This window comes from Esox lucius, chromosome 19 (assembly GCF_011004845.1).
Source record: "Esox lucius isolate fEsoLuc1 chromosome 19, fEsoLuc1.pri, whole genome shotgun sequence".
Taxonomy (NCBI): Eukaryota; Metazoa; Chordata; class Actinopteri; order Esociformes; family Esocidae; genus Esox; species Esox lucius.
Window position 1 is genome coordinate 12,128,622 of NC_047587.1, and position 18,296 is coordinate 12,146,917.

At 43.6% G+C, this 18,296-nt stretch overlaps 1 protein-coding gene across 3 annotated transcripts in view; it reads right to left on the bottom strand.

The window, feature by feature from the left end:
- Positions 1–18,296, bottom strand: part of LOC105018287 (contactin-1a) — a 93,237-nt gene that overhangs the window by 42,140 nt on the left and 32,801 nt on the right. For all 3 annotated transcript variants that reach the window (XM_010883590.5, XM_010883592.5, XM_010883591.5), the window contains exons 2-3: positions 1,837–1,962; positions 760–798 (exon numbers count right to left, since the gene is read on the bottom strand). In XM_010883590.5, the coding sequence (XP_010881892.1) occupies positions 760–798; positions 1,837–1,885 (88 nt within the window). In that variant the 5' untranslated portion in view covers positions 1,886–1,962. The remainder of the gene's footprint in view (positions 1–759; positions 799–1,836; positions 1,963–18,296) is intronic.

The following is an 18,296-nucleotide window of genomic DNA, read 5'->3' on the forward strand; positions in this document are numbered from 1 at the left end:
GTCTTTGTGGCATGGTGCTCTTCAACAGCATTATATTTCCTTAAAAATGGTGGGAAAAATACAATCTCCAGATATTGAGTAAGTCACTGCTGTCTTACAGGAAGGAGTTAAGGTTATGGAGTATAGACCAGGTGGCTTGTTCCTTCTCTCTACACTGTGAAATTAGAAGGACATGCACAGGGAGGAACTCAAACCATTAATGAACAACTTCACAAAGAACCACAGAGCCTCAAGTTCACTGCCTCTAAAATAAAAAGCAAGGGACTCCAAAGCTGAAAGTTTTTTTAATGGCCAACTCCCTGCTCAAGTCGTTCATGTTCAACAAAGAAATAACTAATCGCTAGGATGTGCCATCCTAAACCTAAAGCATTAGTGAACTGACATGGTTCAGCATTTTGAGCTGTCAGTCTGTTTGGTGAGGAGGAACATTCTGCCATGTTAAATTTCTCTTCCGCTTCCAGTTCTTTCACATGAAATACTAAGACACAGATCACATCTCTCATGTCTTACAGACTGACTAAAAGCCTTGAGTTCTGGAGTCCAATGCTCTCTGCAAGGCAGCAACCAGCTGGGGGGATATACACTTGTAAACATGGTTTCCTGCTCTCTTTTGATTTCAAAGTAGGCTAGCGATAAATCCCATTGTGTGGGCAATCTGCACATCGCGTTGTAATATTATTCCAAACTGATAAGGAACTCTTACCAGTGTGAACACACACACACACACACACTCCATTAAGATGAACCACAATGTCTTGCCTGTACAGAATCCAGGTTCTCCTCTGGAAACAGATGTACCTGGAAGACAGACAGGAGGGAAAAATAAGTTGTCAGTCGCCAGAGTCTTAAAAGATTAATTCCATTCACAGCTCATATGCAGTATGTGACACAGGGAGATCTCTGCTGACATCCTTGTACACAGGGTTGAGTATATCTTAACAGACACAGGGGGATCTCTGCTGACATCCTTGTACACAGGGATGAGTATTTCTTAACAGACACAGGGAGATCTCTGCTGACATCCTTGTACACAGGGTTGAGTATATCTTAACAGACACAGGGAGATCTCTGCTGACATCCTTGTACACAGGGATGAGTATTTCTTAACAGACACAGGGAGATCTCTGCTGACATCCTTGTACACAGGGTTGAGTATGTCTTAATAAACACAGGGAGTACGTCTTTGTTTACATTGCAACCATGACATCATATTCATCATCAGGGGAACTATTTCCATGTTGGCCTTCAACAGAGTTGTCATAGCGATGTCACCTGTTCATACTTTGGCTCTGACGCGTAAGACGTAGTTGTGGGGGGGGTGCGCGAAGCACCGGGCCAGTAACAAACACACACACAAATGCTGTTGCCAGTGCCTCTGGGTGACACTGAAGCATGACTCATAAATCTTCAATGAACACATTTAATCTCCACCATCCTCCAAATCAGTTTGAAGGAAATGTGTTCTGAAGTATCCAGTCCAAATACCACATTCTTTGCTTCAGCTGAAAATGTAAATTTCAGAATAGGGGGTTGCCTGGGGTTACATCTTTGTTTCCTTTCCAGACAGGTGATTTCAGCAGTGCAATTCTATATCTGCCTGCAGACTTCTGGGTACTTGGCCTTAGCAGTGTCCCAAGAAGCTGCAATTCACTGAACCTGACCAGTTAAATTTCCCTGTGCAGATAAACATGCCAACCGAAGTCAAACTGCGCTAGCGAGCAAGGATATCTCCTTTTCATTTCTGGCCAGCACATTTCCAGACGGGTTTTAGGCCTGCCGGCCTGATCCAGCCCCGTAGTGTGAACAGCCACGGGGAGCATTCACAGTGGTGCTCACCTGCGGGAGAGAAAGTCAAGGACAGGAGAAGCAGAGTGAGGAGCAGCATAATGCTCTGATGCTCAGAACCTCCCGGGGTAATGCTCACAGCTGGGGGAGGGTCATTAGCAGGACCGGCTGCTTCTCCTGCAACAGAGACAGAGAGAGGGGAAGTGTTAAGGCTGTGTTTCTGACACTACGATAATACAATAACATTGTTCCTAATTCATAAGTGCAGGCAAAAGTTTCAAGTGCAGAACAAGCACTCAAACTATTTTGGCAATAGCCTCCGTAATGATAACGGTAGAAAAAAGTTAACGGAATGAACACTGCTGCTGAAGCAATATTTTTGTTGTTGTTGTGCACACTCAATAAAGGCATTTTACACTGCATGAGCAGCCCCCAATATAGATACATGAATATAGATAGACAACAAGAGATGACATGAGGGCATGATTCAACCTGTGGTAACACTCCACACACATACAACTAGGTCATGAAAAAACTGGTCACTGACCAAAGTTTTGTTATTTTGTTTGCCAAAATATATTCAAGATACAGTCAAATAATGAATATGGGCTTAAAGTGCAGTCTCTCTGCTTTAATTTGAGGGTATTCTCATCCAAATTGAAGGAAGGGGTTAGGAATTACAGCTCTTTAATTTGTAGCCCCATCTTTTTCAATGAAACAAAAGTAATTGGACAATTGACTGAAAAGCTGTTTCATGGACAGATGTGAGCAATTCTTTTGTCAGTTAAGCAAGTAAAATGTCTGGAGTTGATTCCAGGTGTTGGATTCACATTTGGAAGCTGCTGCTGTGAACCCACAACATGCGGCCAAAGGAGACCTCAATGCAAGTAAAACCATCAGAGAGATAGCAGGAACATTTGGAGTGGCCAAATCAACAGTCAAGTACATTCTGAGAAAAAAAGAACACACTGGTGAGCTCTGCAACACAAAAAGGCCTGGATGTCCACGGAAGAAAACAGTGGTGGATGATCATAGGATCCTTTCTAAGGTAAAGAAAAACCCCTTCACAACAAGAACACTCTCCAAGAGGTAGGCACATCATTATCCAAGTCTGTCATAAACAGAAGACTTTACAAGAGCAAATACATAGGGTTCCCCAAAGTGCAAACCATTCATAAGCCTCAAGAATAGAAAGGCCAGATTAGACTTTACCAAAAAACAACTAAAAAAGCCAGCCCAGATCTGGAACAGCATTCCTTGGACAGTTGCAATGGCCTAGTGAATCACCTAATCTCCACCCGATCGAGCATGCTTTTCACTTGCTGAAGACAAAACTTAAGGCAGAAAGACCCACGAACAAACAACAACTGAAGACAGCTGCAGTAAAGGCCTAGTAAAGTATCACAAAGGAGGAAACCCCGAGTTTGTCGATGTTCATGCATTCCAGACTTCAAGCAGTTATTGCCTGCAAAGGATTCTTGACAAAGTTTTAAAAAATAACATTTTATTTATGATTGTGTTAATTTGTCCAATTACATTTGAGCCCCTGAAATAAGGGGACTGTGTATGAAAATGTTTGCAATTCCTAAATGTTTCATATGATATTTTTGTTCAATCCCTTGAATTATAGCTGAAAGTCAGTTCTTCAATTTCAAATCCATTGTGGTGGCATACAGAGCCAGAATTATGAAAATTGTGTCAGTGTCCAAATATTTCCAGACCTAACTGTACATAACCGCCAGAAACCAGGGTTCGAAACCCATCTCCACCCTTAAAATCTGTCTCCCCACTTCACCAGCCAACCTCTGGTCCACACTGTCAGCAAAAAGCCTTGCAAAAAAATAATATTAGTAAGTAAGGAGCGCGAATGGCTCCATTGAAAACCAAATACAGTATACAAAACACCGGGCCTGCAGACCAGTGAGTTCCAGCCACAGTGTCCAGTGTCCCCTCTCACGGTCACCTGAACAACCACAGCCCTGATGATGACAGTCTGCCAGGCATCTTTGCCACAGCTCCCCGTCCCCCCTAACAGTCCGACAGCACCGCAACTGACAGAGTGGCCGCCGTCATGACCCACCGTCCTCTGTGAGCGTCGCTTCAGCCGAGATGGCCGCGCACTGAACACTCAGCCACTATACGCGCCCCACCAACCAGAATAATGACTACCGTGGGTGCGTCTGAAGGAAACACTATATGACAAGCGACAGCCGTTTCGGCAAATCCAGAACACTGTTGTCGTGGTCAGTGAAACAGTAGAATGGAACACTAGGATGACATCTTCCTGGTGCTCCACTACCCTGGAGACAACTTCCACAACAACAGTCAAACTCCAGGTATTAATGAAGATCATCAGGGTGCTCCCACAGTTATGCCAGACAGTCGATTAGTTAAACCTGACAAATCACATGCAGTTATTGTCAAGTTATTTAGGGTGTTTCTGCTTCAATGTCTGCCCAAACCTGAAAAAGTCCTTAACTGAAGTTTTCTATGTCTTTTTATATTTATTGAAGATTTTCATCTAACAACAGTTACTTTTCTGCAGTTACATAGTTAGGTTAGTTTAGTTTAGGTGGATGACCTTGAAAGAAAAGGAAAATAAATAAGCAATGTCCCCCTTACTAACTTCTCATTTGCTTAAGTGCTGAAACATTGCTCTTTCATCGATAAACAAATAACTACAAATAAAATGTATCTTAAATGTTAAATAAACATGAAAGAACCAAACTAAACATGAATATCATAATATGGAGATAGATTTCTATCAAAATGTGGTAAACTTGTAAGTAGCGAGTCTCAAATAGATATGGTGAGTCACAAATATACACTGCTCAAAAAAATTAAGAGAACGCTTAAATCACACATCAGTGTCATGGTCAAAGGAAGGCAGGACACGAGGCGCTGAGTGTAGGGTAACCACAAAACAACTAAAGGAGGCACACCCACAAACCACGGCACAACACAACAGGCACAAGCAATGGTCCACAAACAAAGGCAAACAAGGGCTACTTACAGTATATAGGGTCCACCATTATTGGCAATGTGGGGCATCTGCCTCAAATTGGGGACAATCAAAACAGCAGCACAGAGATGCCTAGAGGATCTCCTCCCAAACCTGGATCAGGGCATCAGTGAGCTCCAGGACAGCCTGTGGCGCTACTTTTTCTGTCTGCCTGATCTATCCTCCGTCTCTCCCTGAACCATCCTTGTCTCTCCCTGATCTATCCTCTGTCTGCCTGATCTATCTTTCGTCTCTCCCTGATCCATCCTTCGTTTCTCCCTGATCTACACTCTATGTCTGCCTGATCCATCCTTCATCCCACCCAGATCCATCCTTCGTTTCTCCCTGATCCATCCTTTGTTTCTCCCTGATCTACGCTCTATGTCTGCCTGATCTATCCTTCATCTCACCCAGATCCATCCTTCGTCTCACCCTGATCCATCCTTCGTTTCTCCCTGATCTATCCTCTATGTCTGCCTGATCTATCCTCTATGTCTGCCTGATCTATCCTCTATGTCTGCCTGATCTATCCTTCGTCTCTCCCTGATCTATACTCTGTCTCGCCCTGATCCATCCTTCGTCTCTTCCTGATCTATCCTCTATGTCTGCCTGATCTATCCTCTGTCTCTCCCTGATCCATCCTCGACCAAGACTGAATGGCATTGTTGGGTCAAGGAGAGAACAATGTCCACAAACGTCAATCCGGTTCAATTATTTATTTTACTATTATTTTGTAAACATACTCGTAATGGAGTTTAGTCTCATCTGGCCAAAGATAATTCAATCAGACAGACAGCCCCCTTCCTGTTTTCTTGAAGGCAGGTTTCTATAGCCTGCAGATCACACCTTTCCCAGAGCAGATATCATCTGTGGTGACAATAGGAAATGACAGATGAAGCTCTCCATTGCTGAAGGACGCTGCAATCACCACACATCATACTGTTCTGACAGAAGACCACACATCATACTGGTCTGATAGAAGACCACACATCACACTGGTCTGATAGAAGACCATACATCATACTGGTCTGATAGAAGACCACACATCATACCGGTCTGATACAAGACCACATCATACCGGTCTGATACAAGACCACACATCATACTGGTCGAGATGAAGATCCTGCATGGCACACAGTTGAGAAGTGGGACAAAGGTAAACACACACACACAAAGAGATAAATCACACATGACATACACAATGCCTGAGCTTTGCAACTGGAGTGGCAGAGAGGATTTGCTATTTGTTACGCTCGTATCTTAGCAACACATTTTAAAAAGGAGCAGTTGTGTGGTTGGGGCCTTATGTGACTATGAATAAAAGCCAAGCAAACACTAATTTAAAGCCAGAAGTCCATTGTTGTTGGGGGACCCAGGGTGGTATTCATAGTATCTCAAAGTAGGACCGATGATCTAGGATAAGATGTGCGGATATACATTAAGCTCTGAATGGAAAAACTGTTCCCAGATCAGCACTCTCTGGGATGCCTGCCTCAGAACAACAGGACAGAGTGGGCGGATGGTTGCATAACAACCCACAGACACATTCTGGGAATTGTGGTGCCATCCCACTCCTTTATTATTCTGTCTTTTCATATGTTTTAGGTAGATAAGACCAGTGAGTAAATGTAGTGGGGGGGGGGGTGCTGGAAAAGCAGTGGGTCAAATTCAGACCCATGCACCCACCCAAGTACATGTTCTGGAGGCAGCAACCTAGACCACTCCAAACCACATATCTTACATTTCTATTCACCTTATCTTTCCCAGATACACATCACAACAAAAACAGTTATTTGTCCTGCAAATTCATCGCACGATTTTAACAGACATTTTTATGCTGGCTGGTGTTTGTCTTTCTGTTACTATGAACAGTGTCCAGGGCTATGTTTCTGTCTGAGCCCCAATGAAAGACCCAGGACAAACAGAAGATGAGCAGCATTAACATGGCTGCCTGGCCCCTGTTTCCTCTGTCTATACAAGTCTGACTGCTCCTGATAATGAGGGGCCTCACTTATCACAGCCAGCCAGGGGCACTTTGACAGCCAGAGACCAGGGGCACATTGACAGCCAGAGACCAGGGGCACATTGACAGCCAGAGACCAGGGGCACATTGACAGCCTGGGACCAGGGACACAGCCATTCCTAAAAACCAGGGCCATTGCTCATCCTCCATAAATCACACCTAGAAAATTACTTCTAGACCCATTCACAAACACATATACACAAACACACACACAGAGGTCATTACCCATAGTCCTGTTTTCTGGTGGTTTTCATATCACACAGCTGTGTGGACTGAGACCCAATACATCCCCGCAGGGACTTCAATTCAGATGCTGTGACTTTCTTTGATCTTACACTGATGCCCTCCAATAAGCTATATTGTTAGCTGTGGTTCAACAAAACTTCATACCATGCATTACTGCTCCAAGCCACATACGGGTCGGGGGGGTAGGCATGGGGGGGCCCGTATTAGAGGGAGGACATCAGCCTTGTCCGAGTCCAGGAAGGGGATGAGAGGGAGGGAGCGTTCCAGTGGTATACCTGCTGGTTATATTATTTATCCTCGAGACAATCAGTGTGCCCTCAATCAAATGCCCTCAAATATCGAACCCAAGAACAGAGTTGGGGAGTAATGGATTACACAAAAAAACAATAACTGTAATCGGTTACGTTATCAACTAACATTGTAATCGGATTACAGATACTTTTGAAAAAATATATGATTACTTTTGGATTGAAAAAGAAAAGGTCCGCAAAATAATAGACTTTTTTATTTCATGTTTTAAAAACATCGTTATTTGAACCAAAATAACAATTGCCCGCCTCTGTTATTGTATGTGTGATCATCATGCGTGCAAAGGTGGGCGCGCATAACCAGATTAGTGATAATAAGATTAGGTTACTGAGTTTGAGTCATCAAAAAGTTACGTTAGTGATTACAAATGTGGACAGGTAACTTGTAACTGTAACGGATTACATTTAAACAGTAACCAAACCAACCCTGCCCAAGAACACACACAAATATGCACACACATGTAAACACTGTGGTTAAGTATGAGCAATAGAAGTGGAACTGGTGAATGGAACTGGAGAATGAAACTGGACAATAGATCAGGAGAATGGAACTGGACAATAGATCAGGAAAATGGAACTGGAGAATGGAACAGGAGAATGTAAAAGGAAAATGGAACTGGAGAATTGAACTGGAGAATAGAACTGAGAATGGAAATGAAAAATAGAACTGGAGAATGGAACGGAAGAATGGAAATGGACAGTAGAACAGGAAAATGGATCTGGAGAATGGAACAGGAGAATGAAACAGGAAAATGGAACTGGAGAATGGCCAGAAAAAAGAATCTTATCACACATGATTAATAGAGAATGACAAAATAAAGAAGGATACAAATGAGATATAATGTATATCGTAAATAATGGAGAAGGAGTCAACTTGGCTGAGGCTCATGGTAGTGTCTTTATAATGACTAGTTCAGGTGTAAGACCCACAACTGCTGTGATTCATTGTTCAGTGTTCATCAAAGTTGGACGCAATTCACTTGTAATGCCTTTCAATTCAGAAGTTAAAACCAACGTTCAATTCCAACTCAAAAGATTCCGCAATGATAAGCATTGTGTTGAATTGGAAGTGGAGTTTCGGTGAGCTTCCTAAATTGATTAGATTTTAAATTAAATTGACCTGAATCTTTTAATGTTTTCCTGCTCCCGTGTACACCATCTGCCCAACCATCCACTATCATTCAGCTAACCCCTACAGCAGCAGTGGATACAAATGGGTTGTGTCACAGACAATGAAATAGATTGAGTCTTGACTGGAGTGCCACAACACTGCTCCACAGAACCTGCTGCCAACAGTAGATTTTCCGCTGAATCACAATGTTATTCCGTTGCCCAACAGTATCGTGGCATATCATAGCCTTCCTCCCATGAATTATTTATAAGATAATCATTGGCTTGTGAATTTAAAATGAGCATGAGCCAGTGAAACTGTGGCCTCCATAGTGTGCATCTCTCCAATTCTGTCTTGATAGAGACCTGAAATGTCTGCCCTGTTTTCCCATGGTGCCTTCATCTCTTTACATGATACTGCCGGAATTGGCCCGGCGTCTGCGTCTTGTTGCACCGGGAAGGAGTTGCTCCCGGTGGGATATGCGAACCGGATGGTTCTATTAAAAGACAGTGGGATGTTCACTGGTGGACATCTAACCCAATTAGATTGGAGATGAAAAGGCTCACAGTAGAAACAGACACTGAACCTGGAGATAAAGTTGTGCACATTGAAATGGAACGAATGGTGATCCGCGTTCCAGTCAATTACATCATAATGGGCAGTTTCTATGTCTGTACCTATGTCTGTACCTAGGTCTGTACCTATGTCTGTACCTAGGTCTGTACCTAGGTCTGTACCTAGGTCTGTACCTAGGTCTCTATGTCTGTACCTATGTCTGTACCTAGGTCTGTACCTAGGTCTGTACCTATGTCTGTACCTTTGTCTGTACCTATGAACCTATGTCTGTACCTATGTCTGTACCTAGGTCTGTACCTATGTCTGTACCTATGTCTGTACCTAGGTCTGTACCTAGGTCTGTACCTAGGTCTGTGCTTAGCTCTGTACCTATGTCTACATGGTCTGCTGAGAACCCCTGTCACCCTGACAACAGTGTCAGCGATATGTGTCACATGACGAGATGAACGCAGGTGCATGGTTATTCAGCCAATCACAACTTGATTTAAAAAAAGTACTTTTCATTTAAACTGCACTGTCAGCAATTGTTTGAACTCTCAGAGGGCAGGGCACACAAACAAGGATGTTAGGATAATAACCAGAAAGTCCCAGAGACTGAGTTGATTATTGACTTATTTTTCACATCCACGGAAATAATTGCTTGATAAAAGAGCAACAAAGCCTGCCATCTGTTCTGCTTTGCTCACAGATATGGGCACTTGTAAATCACATCTGATACAAAGGCTATAAAATAATTCCATCAGCAGGACTATTGTCAATGGTACAGAATGGTACATCTCCATCCCCCAGAATGCACTGCAAAAAAATACCCCACAGAGAAGGCGCAGTATCATGATGTAATCCTGTCATTGACAGCCCAGTCACGCTCCTTTCTCAGTGTCACTCACTGTCTACAGTCTCAACGTCTCCAGACAGTGGTGGGTCTTTTTCTCCAGCTCTCCCAGTCCACACAATGTCTTTAGGTTCACAACGGCTAAGTACCTCAGCTGACCTGGACATGAACTTGCCCCAGGACAGCCGATCACTCAAGATTACGTTGTATCTACCTTTCATATTCCACAAATGAATTTAAACCTTAAGATGTTTCTTTAATATCACTGAACAGGAATGTGAACAACTGAAATGTGTGGTCCTTCTATGAACCTATTTTAACTGACAGACATCCAATGGTGTCAGGTGATTACTATCTAAAGTCCATTCACACTGATCTCTCCTATAGGGTATTAACCACCCATGGAGACAGTTCTTTATTCAGTTCACCGTCCTTGTGGTTAAAGTACTGGCCCAGTAACTGGAAGGCTCCCAGTTTGATTCACATCTCCTTACGGGTGACCTGTCACTCTAGATGAGAAGGTAAATAATGCCAGCAGGTGGTAACTTAAACATTTGAGTGGCACTTCATTTTTCCACAGGAATAGTGACTATTGGGTGAATATTTTTAATCCAAAAGTCACACCAACACTCACACACCTCTTCTCTTACAATGTGCTCCACATCAGAAATGATGGAATTGGGGCGTGGTAAGAACGGCACATTGAAGGACCTTTAAGCAAAATGAAAAAGAGGAGACAGTCACACTGCAAGGAAGCACAGAAACACATGGCCTTCACAGAAAGCAACCCCCACTCACTGGTAACAACAGACCACCTCAGCACTAACAACACTACGCTACACTTGGTCCTTCCAGAGCCATTTGGTCCTTCCAGAGGCAGTTGGCCTTTCTAGAGGCAGTCGGTCCATCCAGAAATATATTTATGTACTAGATGCCTACTCTTGCCAATTCAAGGTTTTCTAGAGTCCCGGAATCAGGAGGAAATAAGGAGATAAATTCAACGTTTTTGGAAAACCCTGTACTGAGTGTCATTTTGCTACCCTACTCCCAGAACATGATTCAGAGTAACAATGCAGGATACTTAGGAAAGGCAAGCTGAGGGACACAGAGAATTTAAGCCCCCACCCCAAAGAATTTGTGAAATTCAATGTTTTGAAAAAGAAAACAAAAAATTACCAGGGCAATGAATCTTAAGGATGCGTCGTTGACATTTATTCCACATTAGCTGGCTAAACCTATAAGAGAAACAATAAAACAGATTAATCTAAGTCGAGGATTCACAGTACCTGGCCCCATTCATCACATTATTGGATTAGAAGGAATGAATCCAACATTAGGCCACAGATTAATTTACCCTGAACCACAAAAAGAAACTGCCTCAACATAATCATATAAAAGGCCATTCTGCTTAATTGCATTTGGTCCTTCAGAGGGGTCACATTGGAATGAATATCCATGTCCATAACCTGCAAAAGCATATGGTCGGATTTTAATAAGTATATTACACTGTAGCTAGTATTGCGACAGCTTCTTTAGCTGGGAATGTGTGTGTGTTTGTGTAAGTGTGTGCGTGTTAGTGATTGCAGGCCTGTGCCACTACCCTCCTGTCAAACGTGCCTTCCCTGCCAATTGTCCTGTAAATCCATCTCTCTATTGTCAGCTTCACAAATGAGCAGCAATGGAGGGAGGGAGGGAGATCGGGAGAGGGAGGAGGAGTAAAGAAAGCTCTAAGGCGAAGGAGGAAAGCCTAATTCCCTGATAGAGAGGGGAGAAGAGCAGGATTGGCAAGATGCAAATACCCTGCTATTAAAGAAGCTCCCTGCAGAGAGAGAGTGCTCCTCCGAGAGGTCGGCTCGCATCATCAACACACACACATAGAGGACAGGGGGAGGGTCTAATCTCTTAAACCCCCTTCCCATTTCACACACTCTCAGATAGTCACACACGCACACACAAACACTAGGGCACACACACACACACTCACTCCCTTGCTCTCTATTGTTATATAAGCTGACCTTCGTTGAGACCTTGTGAAACAGCACGTTAACCACAGACAACTAAACTCGGTATCGGCCTTCTCCTTTTTCCTCTTCCTCGTCCTCTTCCTCCTCATCCGCCGCTCCTTTTCCGTCTGATCGTGATATAGAACACGTTTCCTGTCCTGAGAGGACCTGGTTATCAAAATGTTCCAAGAAAACGAATTACGATACCTATTGTGACCAGACCCATTGTGACTCAGCAACGTGCAAATACCAACACAGTAACCCTAAGGACAATTTAATAAATATCCTGGGTAAATTAACCAGCGCCCTTGGTGGTACTGATTCAATACATCCCTGTGGGTCCTTTAGTCAGACACACTGTGTGGTGACAAGTTCCCTTTAGGCGGTGAAACATTCCCTTCCCCCATACTAGTTATCTGTCTTGTGGAGGGTGGGCTTCACTTTGAGGTTCATGTTCACACCAATATTTCACTGGGACTAATAAATTCCAGTAAAAAGAGGTTTAAGCGCGATACGACACAGCAGCCACTTTTATTAGTTCCACAGGCCACCAAGTTTCACATTCGACGGATGTCAGCTGAAAGGAAACACAATCTGTTGTGCGAATCCTAGCAGCCTCTGCTCTCCACTGTAGACCTAATCCAGTTACCGTTCGAGACAAAATGTGGAGCAAGCGAGTACAGATTCGAGTACGGATTGTTCAGATTGCGAGTTCAAGACCTCAGCAAGCTGAGTCACGTCCAGGATCAGGGGAGGAAGGTGGGGCCGCCGTGGATTAGTCAGTAATGTCTGGACTCCAGGTCCACCCTACCGGGCTCTCTTCCTGGACAGTGCCGTCGTGTCAACAGCGCTACAAGCGTGGCAAGCAAGACTACGGTTAGGACGGGAATTTACCTGGTAGTTTCAGAATGTAAAACATGACTGGATGACTCAGACACGCTGATAAATATTTCAATCGGATAACTCACCTTGTGTTCACCAGACACACACACACACGAACAGAAACATGCACACACATATACTGATGGGAGACAAACTCACAAACAGGAGCTTGGGATTGATTGGACTTATTGGATTTCATGGTTGACGTAATCACGTAGAATTCCCTCAGCTCCCGACCCCACCCGGTTGTTTTCCCCCTCTGTCCAACATGTTCCACCAGCATCCATCTTAACACACACACACACACCAGCATCCATCTTAACTAGGCAATTTATGTTCTGCCCGGCTACCCCAACGCTGTGCGACAAGGAAATGGACTCTAATTAATCTAAGCCCATTATAGAAGCCATCCATGTGACACAGATACGCCAGCGGTCTGGATAGACAAGCAGGAAAAAACAAGAGGGTGAGACAAACTAGAAGAAATCTTTGGTTTTTGGTCATGTTATCCAGTATGCCAGGTGAGAACAAGAGGGTGAGTATTTTGCAGACAGTCTAGAAGAAAGCAAACTACTTAACGTCTTTCCAGTTGCTGCCGTGAGAAACAATATGGGACAGACCATTTGAGTAAAAAACGCTTTGAAATGTAAATAATGTATTAGAAGGCATTATTTAATTTGAGTTGGATCTTGAGTAACATGATCAGATCTTAAGATAAAACATTTAAAAAATAATAATGTATTATTATACATTTGATTTCGGTTAGAATTTTCACGGGGCCCTTCGTCTGCCTACCTTGCCAAATGCTAGTGACCGCCATTGGACGCACCCTGTTTTCTGAGTATCTTTTAACTATGCAGTGGCCCATTCATAACTCGGGCTGCCGGCTAATCAAAATTGCTAACACAAACACACACACACAATGCCCTGAAGAGGATTTACACATATCTTCTGACTCAGCACTATCATGTTGTTCGCCTGGCAGAAAGAGAAGAGTATCCTTTCCTACCTGCACTCTAGACAGGAACCCACACAACCACAGACACACACATACCGCCACATACAAAATCACACAGATACGTCTGATTGGATACCAAGATACCAGCTTCTCTACGCAGCTGCTGAAACATCACATCATGTACATATTAGGGGGGTGAATTACCTGGACCCGCACTATATGATATTGCCCAAATACTTGGGTCACAATACGATAAGATTGTTGTGAGACACCCAAAATTGCAATTACATTTTTGTGATATATAGTGATTCAATATAAACAAAATGTATGCATAATGAACTTTTTGTCATTGATGATCATACACAATGAAACTTCTAATGCTCCTCTACTGTAGGCTACAGAGCAATGCACACATTGTTGCTGCTCTTGCTGCCAGTCGTTGAAATCATACAATTATTCAACTAAATTCTTAGAAAACAAGTAATCTGGCTAACATTTCCACCTCTGTCTCTTCATTCTACCTCTTCTGACAAACATTCTACAATTCTGCTTACATTTTGCTCCCTCTTGCTAACATTCTCCCTTCTCTGGCTATTACTTTCCTCCTCTGGTTAAGTCTACCCAGTACCAACTAACCAATACCACACAGCCAACTACCCAGTACCAACTAACCAATACCACACAACCAACTACCCAGCACCAACTAACCAATACCACACAACCAACTACCCAGCACCAACTAACCAATACCACACAACCAACTACCCAGCACCAACTAACCAATACCACACAGCCAACTACCCAGCACCAACTACCCAGCACCAACTAACCAAAACCACACAGCCAACTACCCAGCACCAACTAACCAATGCCACACAGCCAACTACTCAGTACCAATTAACCAATGCCACACAGCCAACTACTCAGTACCAACTAACCAAAACCACACAACCAACTACCCAGTACCAACTAACCAATACCACACAGCCAACTACCCAGCACCAACTACCCAGCACCAACTAACCAAAACCACACAGCCAACTACCCAGCACCAACTAACCAATGCCACACAGCCAACTACTCAGTACCAATTAACCAATGCCACACAGCCAACTACTCAGTACCAACTAACCAAAACCACACAACCAACTACCCAGTACCAACTAACCAATACCACACAGCCAACTACCCAGTACCAACTAACCAATACCACACAGCCAACTACCCAGCACCAACTACCCAGCACCAACTAACCAAAACCACACAGCCAACTACCCAGCACCAACTAACCAATGCCACACAGCCAACTACTCAGTACCAATTAACCAATGCCACACAGCCAACTACTCAGTACCAACTAACCAAAACCACACAACCAACTACCCAGTACCAACTAACCAATACCACACAGCCAACTACCCAGCACCAACTACCCAGCACCAACTAACCAAAACCACACAGCCAACTACCCAGCACCAACTAACCAAAACCACACAGCCAACTACCCAGCACCAACTAACCAATGCCACACAGCCAACTACTCAGTACCAACTAACCAAAACCACACAACCAACTACCCAGTACCAACTAACCAATACCACACAGCCAACTACCCAGCACCAACTACCCAGCACCAACTAACCAAAACCACACAGCCAACTACCCAGCACCAACTAACCAATGCCACACAGCCAACTACCCAGCACCAACTAACCAAAACCACACAGCCAACTACCCAGTACCAACTAACCAAAACCACACAACCAACTACCCAGTACCAACTAACCAATACCACACAGCCAACTACCCAGCACCAACTACCCAGCACCAACTAACCAAAACCACACAGCCAACTACCCAGCACCAACTAACCAATGCCACACAGCCAACTACTCAGTACCAATTAACCAATGCCACACAGCCAACTACTCAGTACCAACTAACCAAAACCACACAACCAACTACCCAGTACCAACTAACCAATACCACACAGCCAACTACCCAGCACCAACTACCCAGCACCAACTAACCAAAACCACACAACCAACTACCCAGTACCAACTAACCAAAACCACACAACCAACTACCCAGCACCAACTAACCAAAACCACACAACCAACTACCCAGTACCAACTAACCAATACCACACAGCCAACTACCCAGCACCAACTACCCAGCACCAACTAACCAAAACCACACAACCAACTACCCAGTACCAACTAACCAAAACCACACAACCAACTACCCAGCACCAACTAACCAAAACCACACAACCAACTACCCAGTACCAACTAACCAAAACCACACAACCAACTACCCAGTACCAACTAACCAATACCACACAGCCACTCTTGTTCATGTCTGGCTGATCCAAGTTCATCTGGTTTCAGTGAAAGAAGCTGACCTGCAAACTAAGAGAATGTCAACCCCACAGGAATCCCTCTACTAAAGTGCTTTGTGTGCATTATTAAAGGATTCTGAAGCTGGAAGTAACAAAGGTTGATATAATTGGATTACTAGCTGCATGAAAGAAGAGACAAAAAGCCAATCATATTCTAAAAAAATATATATTTTAGTAGGTTGGGTTTATTTTGTAAGGAAGTGGATATACAGTTACGTCCGGAATATTGGACACTGAAACAGTTTTCATAGTTTTGGCTCTACACGCCACCACAATGGATTTTAAATTAAACAACCGAGATGCAGTTGAAGAGCAGACATTCAGCTTTAATTCAAGGGGTTGACATTTGTTTTTGTATGAAACGTTTGGGAATTGCTACCATTTTCATACACAGTCCCCTTATTTCAGGGGCTCAAATGTAATTGGACAAATTAACACAATCATAAATAAAATGTTCATTTTTAATACTTTGTCAAGAATCTTATGCAGGCAATGACTACTTGAAGTCTGGAACGCATGAACATCACCAAATGCTGGGTTTCCTCCTTTGTGATACTTTGCCAGGCCTACTGCAGCTGTCTTCAGTTGTTGTTTGTTCGTGGGTCTTTCTGCTTGAAGCAAGTGAAATGCATGCTCGATCGGGTTCAGATCAGATGATTGACTTGGCCATTGCAGAATATTCAATTCCTTCGCATTAAAAAACTCCTAGATTGCTTTTGCAGTATGTTTTGGTTCATTGTCTATCAGAAAGTGAAGCATCGTCCAATCAACTTCGCTGAATTTGTCTGAATCTAAATTTGTCTGTATCCCTATACAGTGAGGGAAAATATTATTTGATGCCCTGCTGATTTTGTACGTTTGCCCAATAACAAAAAAATTATCAGTCTATAATTTTAATGGTAGTTTTATTTGAACAGTGAGAGATAGAATAACAACAACAAAATCCAGAACAACGCATGTCAAAAATGTTATAAATTGATTTGCATTTTAAAGAGTGAAATAAGTTTTTGATCCCCTCTCAATGAGAAAGATTTCTGGCTCCCAGGTGTCTTTTATACAGGTAACGAGCTGAGATTAGGAGAACACTCTTAAAGGGAGTGCCCCTAATCTCAGCTCGTTACCTGTATAAAAGACACCTGTCCACAGAAGCAATCAATCAGATTCCAAACTCTCCACCATGGCCAAGACCAAAGAGCTGTCCAAGGATGTCAGGGACAAGATTGCTGGAATGGGCTACAAGACCATCGACAAGCAGCTTGGTGAGAAGGTGACAACAGTTGGTGCGATTATTCGCAAATGGAAGAAACACAAAAGAACTGTCAATCTTGTTCGGGCTGAGGCTCCATGCAAGATCTCACCACATGGAGTTGCAATGATCATGAGAACGGTGAGGAATCAGCCCAGAAATACACGGGAGGATCTTGTCAATGATCTCAAGGCAGCTGGGACCATAGTCACCAAGAAAACAATTGGTGACACAATTGAAAAGGACTGAAATGCTGCAGTGCCCGCAAGGTCCCCCTGCTCAAAAAAGTACATGTACAGGCCCGTCTGAAGTTTGCCAATGAACATCTGAATGATTCAGAGGAGAACTGGGTGAAAGTGTTGTGGTCAGATGAGACCAAAATCTATCTCTTTGGCATCAACTCAACTCGCCGTGTTTAGAGGAGGAGGAATGCTGCCTATGACCCCAAGAACACCATCCCCACTGTCAAACATGGAGGTGGAAACATTATGCTTTGGGGGTGTTTTTCTGCTAAGGGGACAGGACAACTTCACCGCATCAAAGGGACGATGGAAGGGGCCATGTACCGTCAAATCTTGGGTGAGAACCTCATTCCCTCAACCAGGCCATTGCAAATGGGTCATGGATGGGTATTCCAGCATTACAATGACCCAAAACACACAGGCAAGGCAACAAAGGAGTGGATCAAGAAGAAGCACATTAAGGACCTAGAGTGGCCTAGCCAGTCTCCAGACCTTAATCCCATAGAAAATCTGTGGAGGGAGCTGAAGGTTCGAGTTGCCAAACGTTCAGCCTCAAAACATTAATGACTTGGAGAAGATCAGTAAAGAGGAGTGGGACAAAATCCCTCCTGAGATGTGTGCATACCTGGTGGCCAACTCCAATAAACATCTGACCTCTGTGATTGCCAGCAAGGGTTTTGTC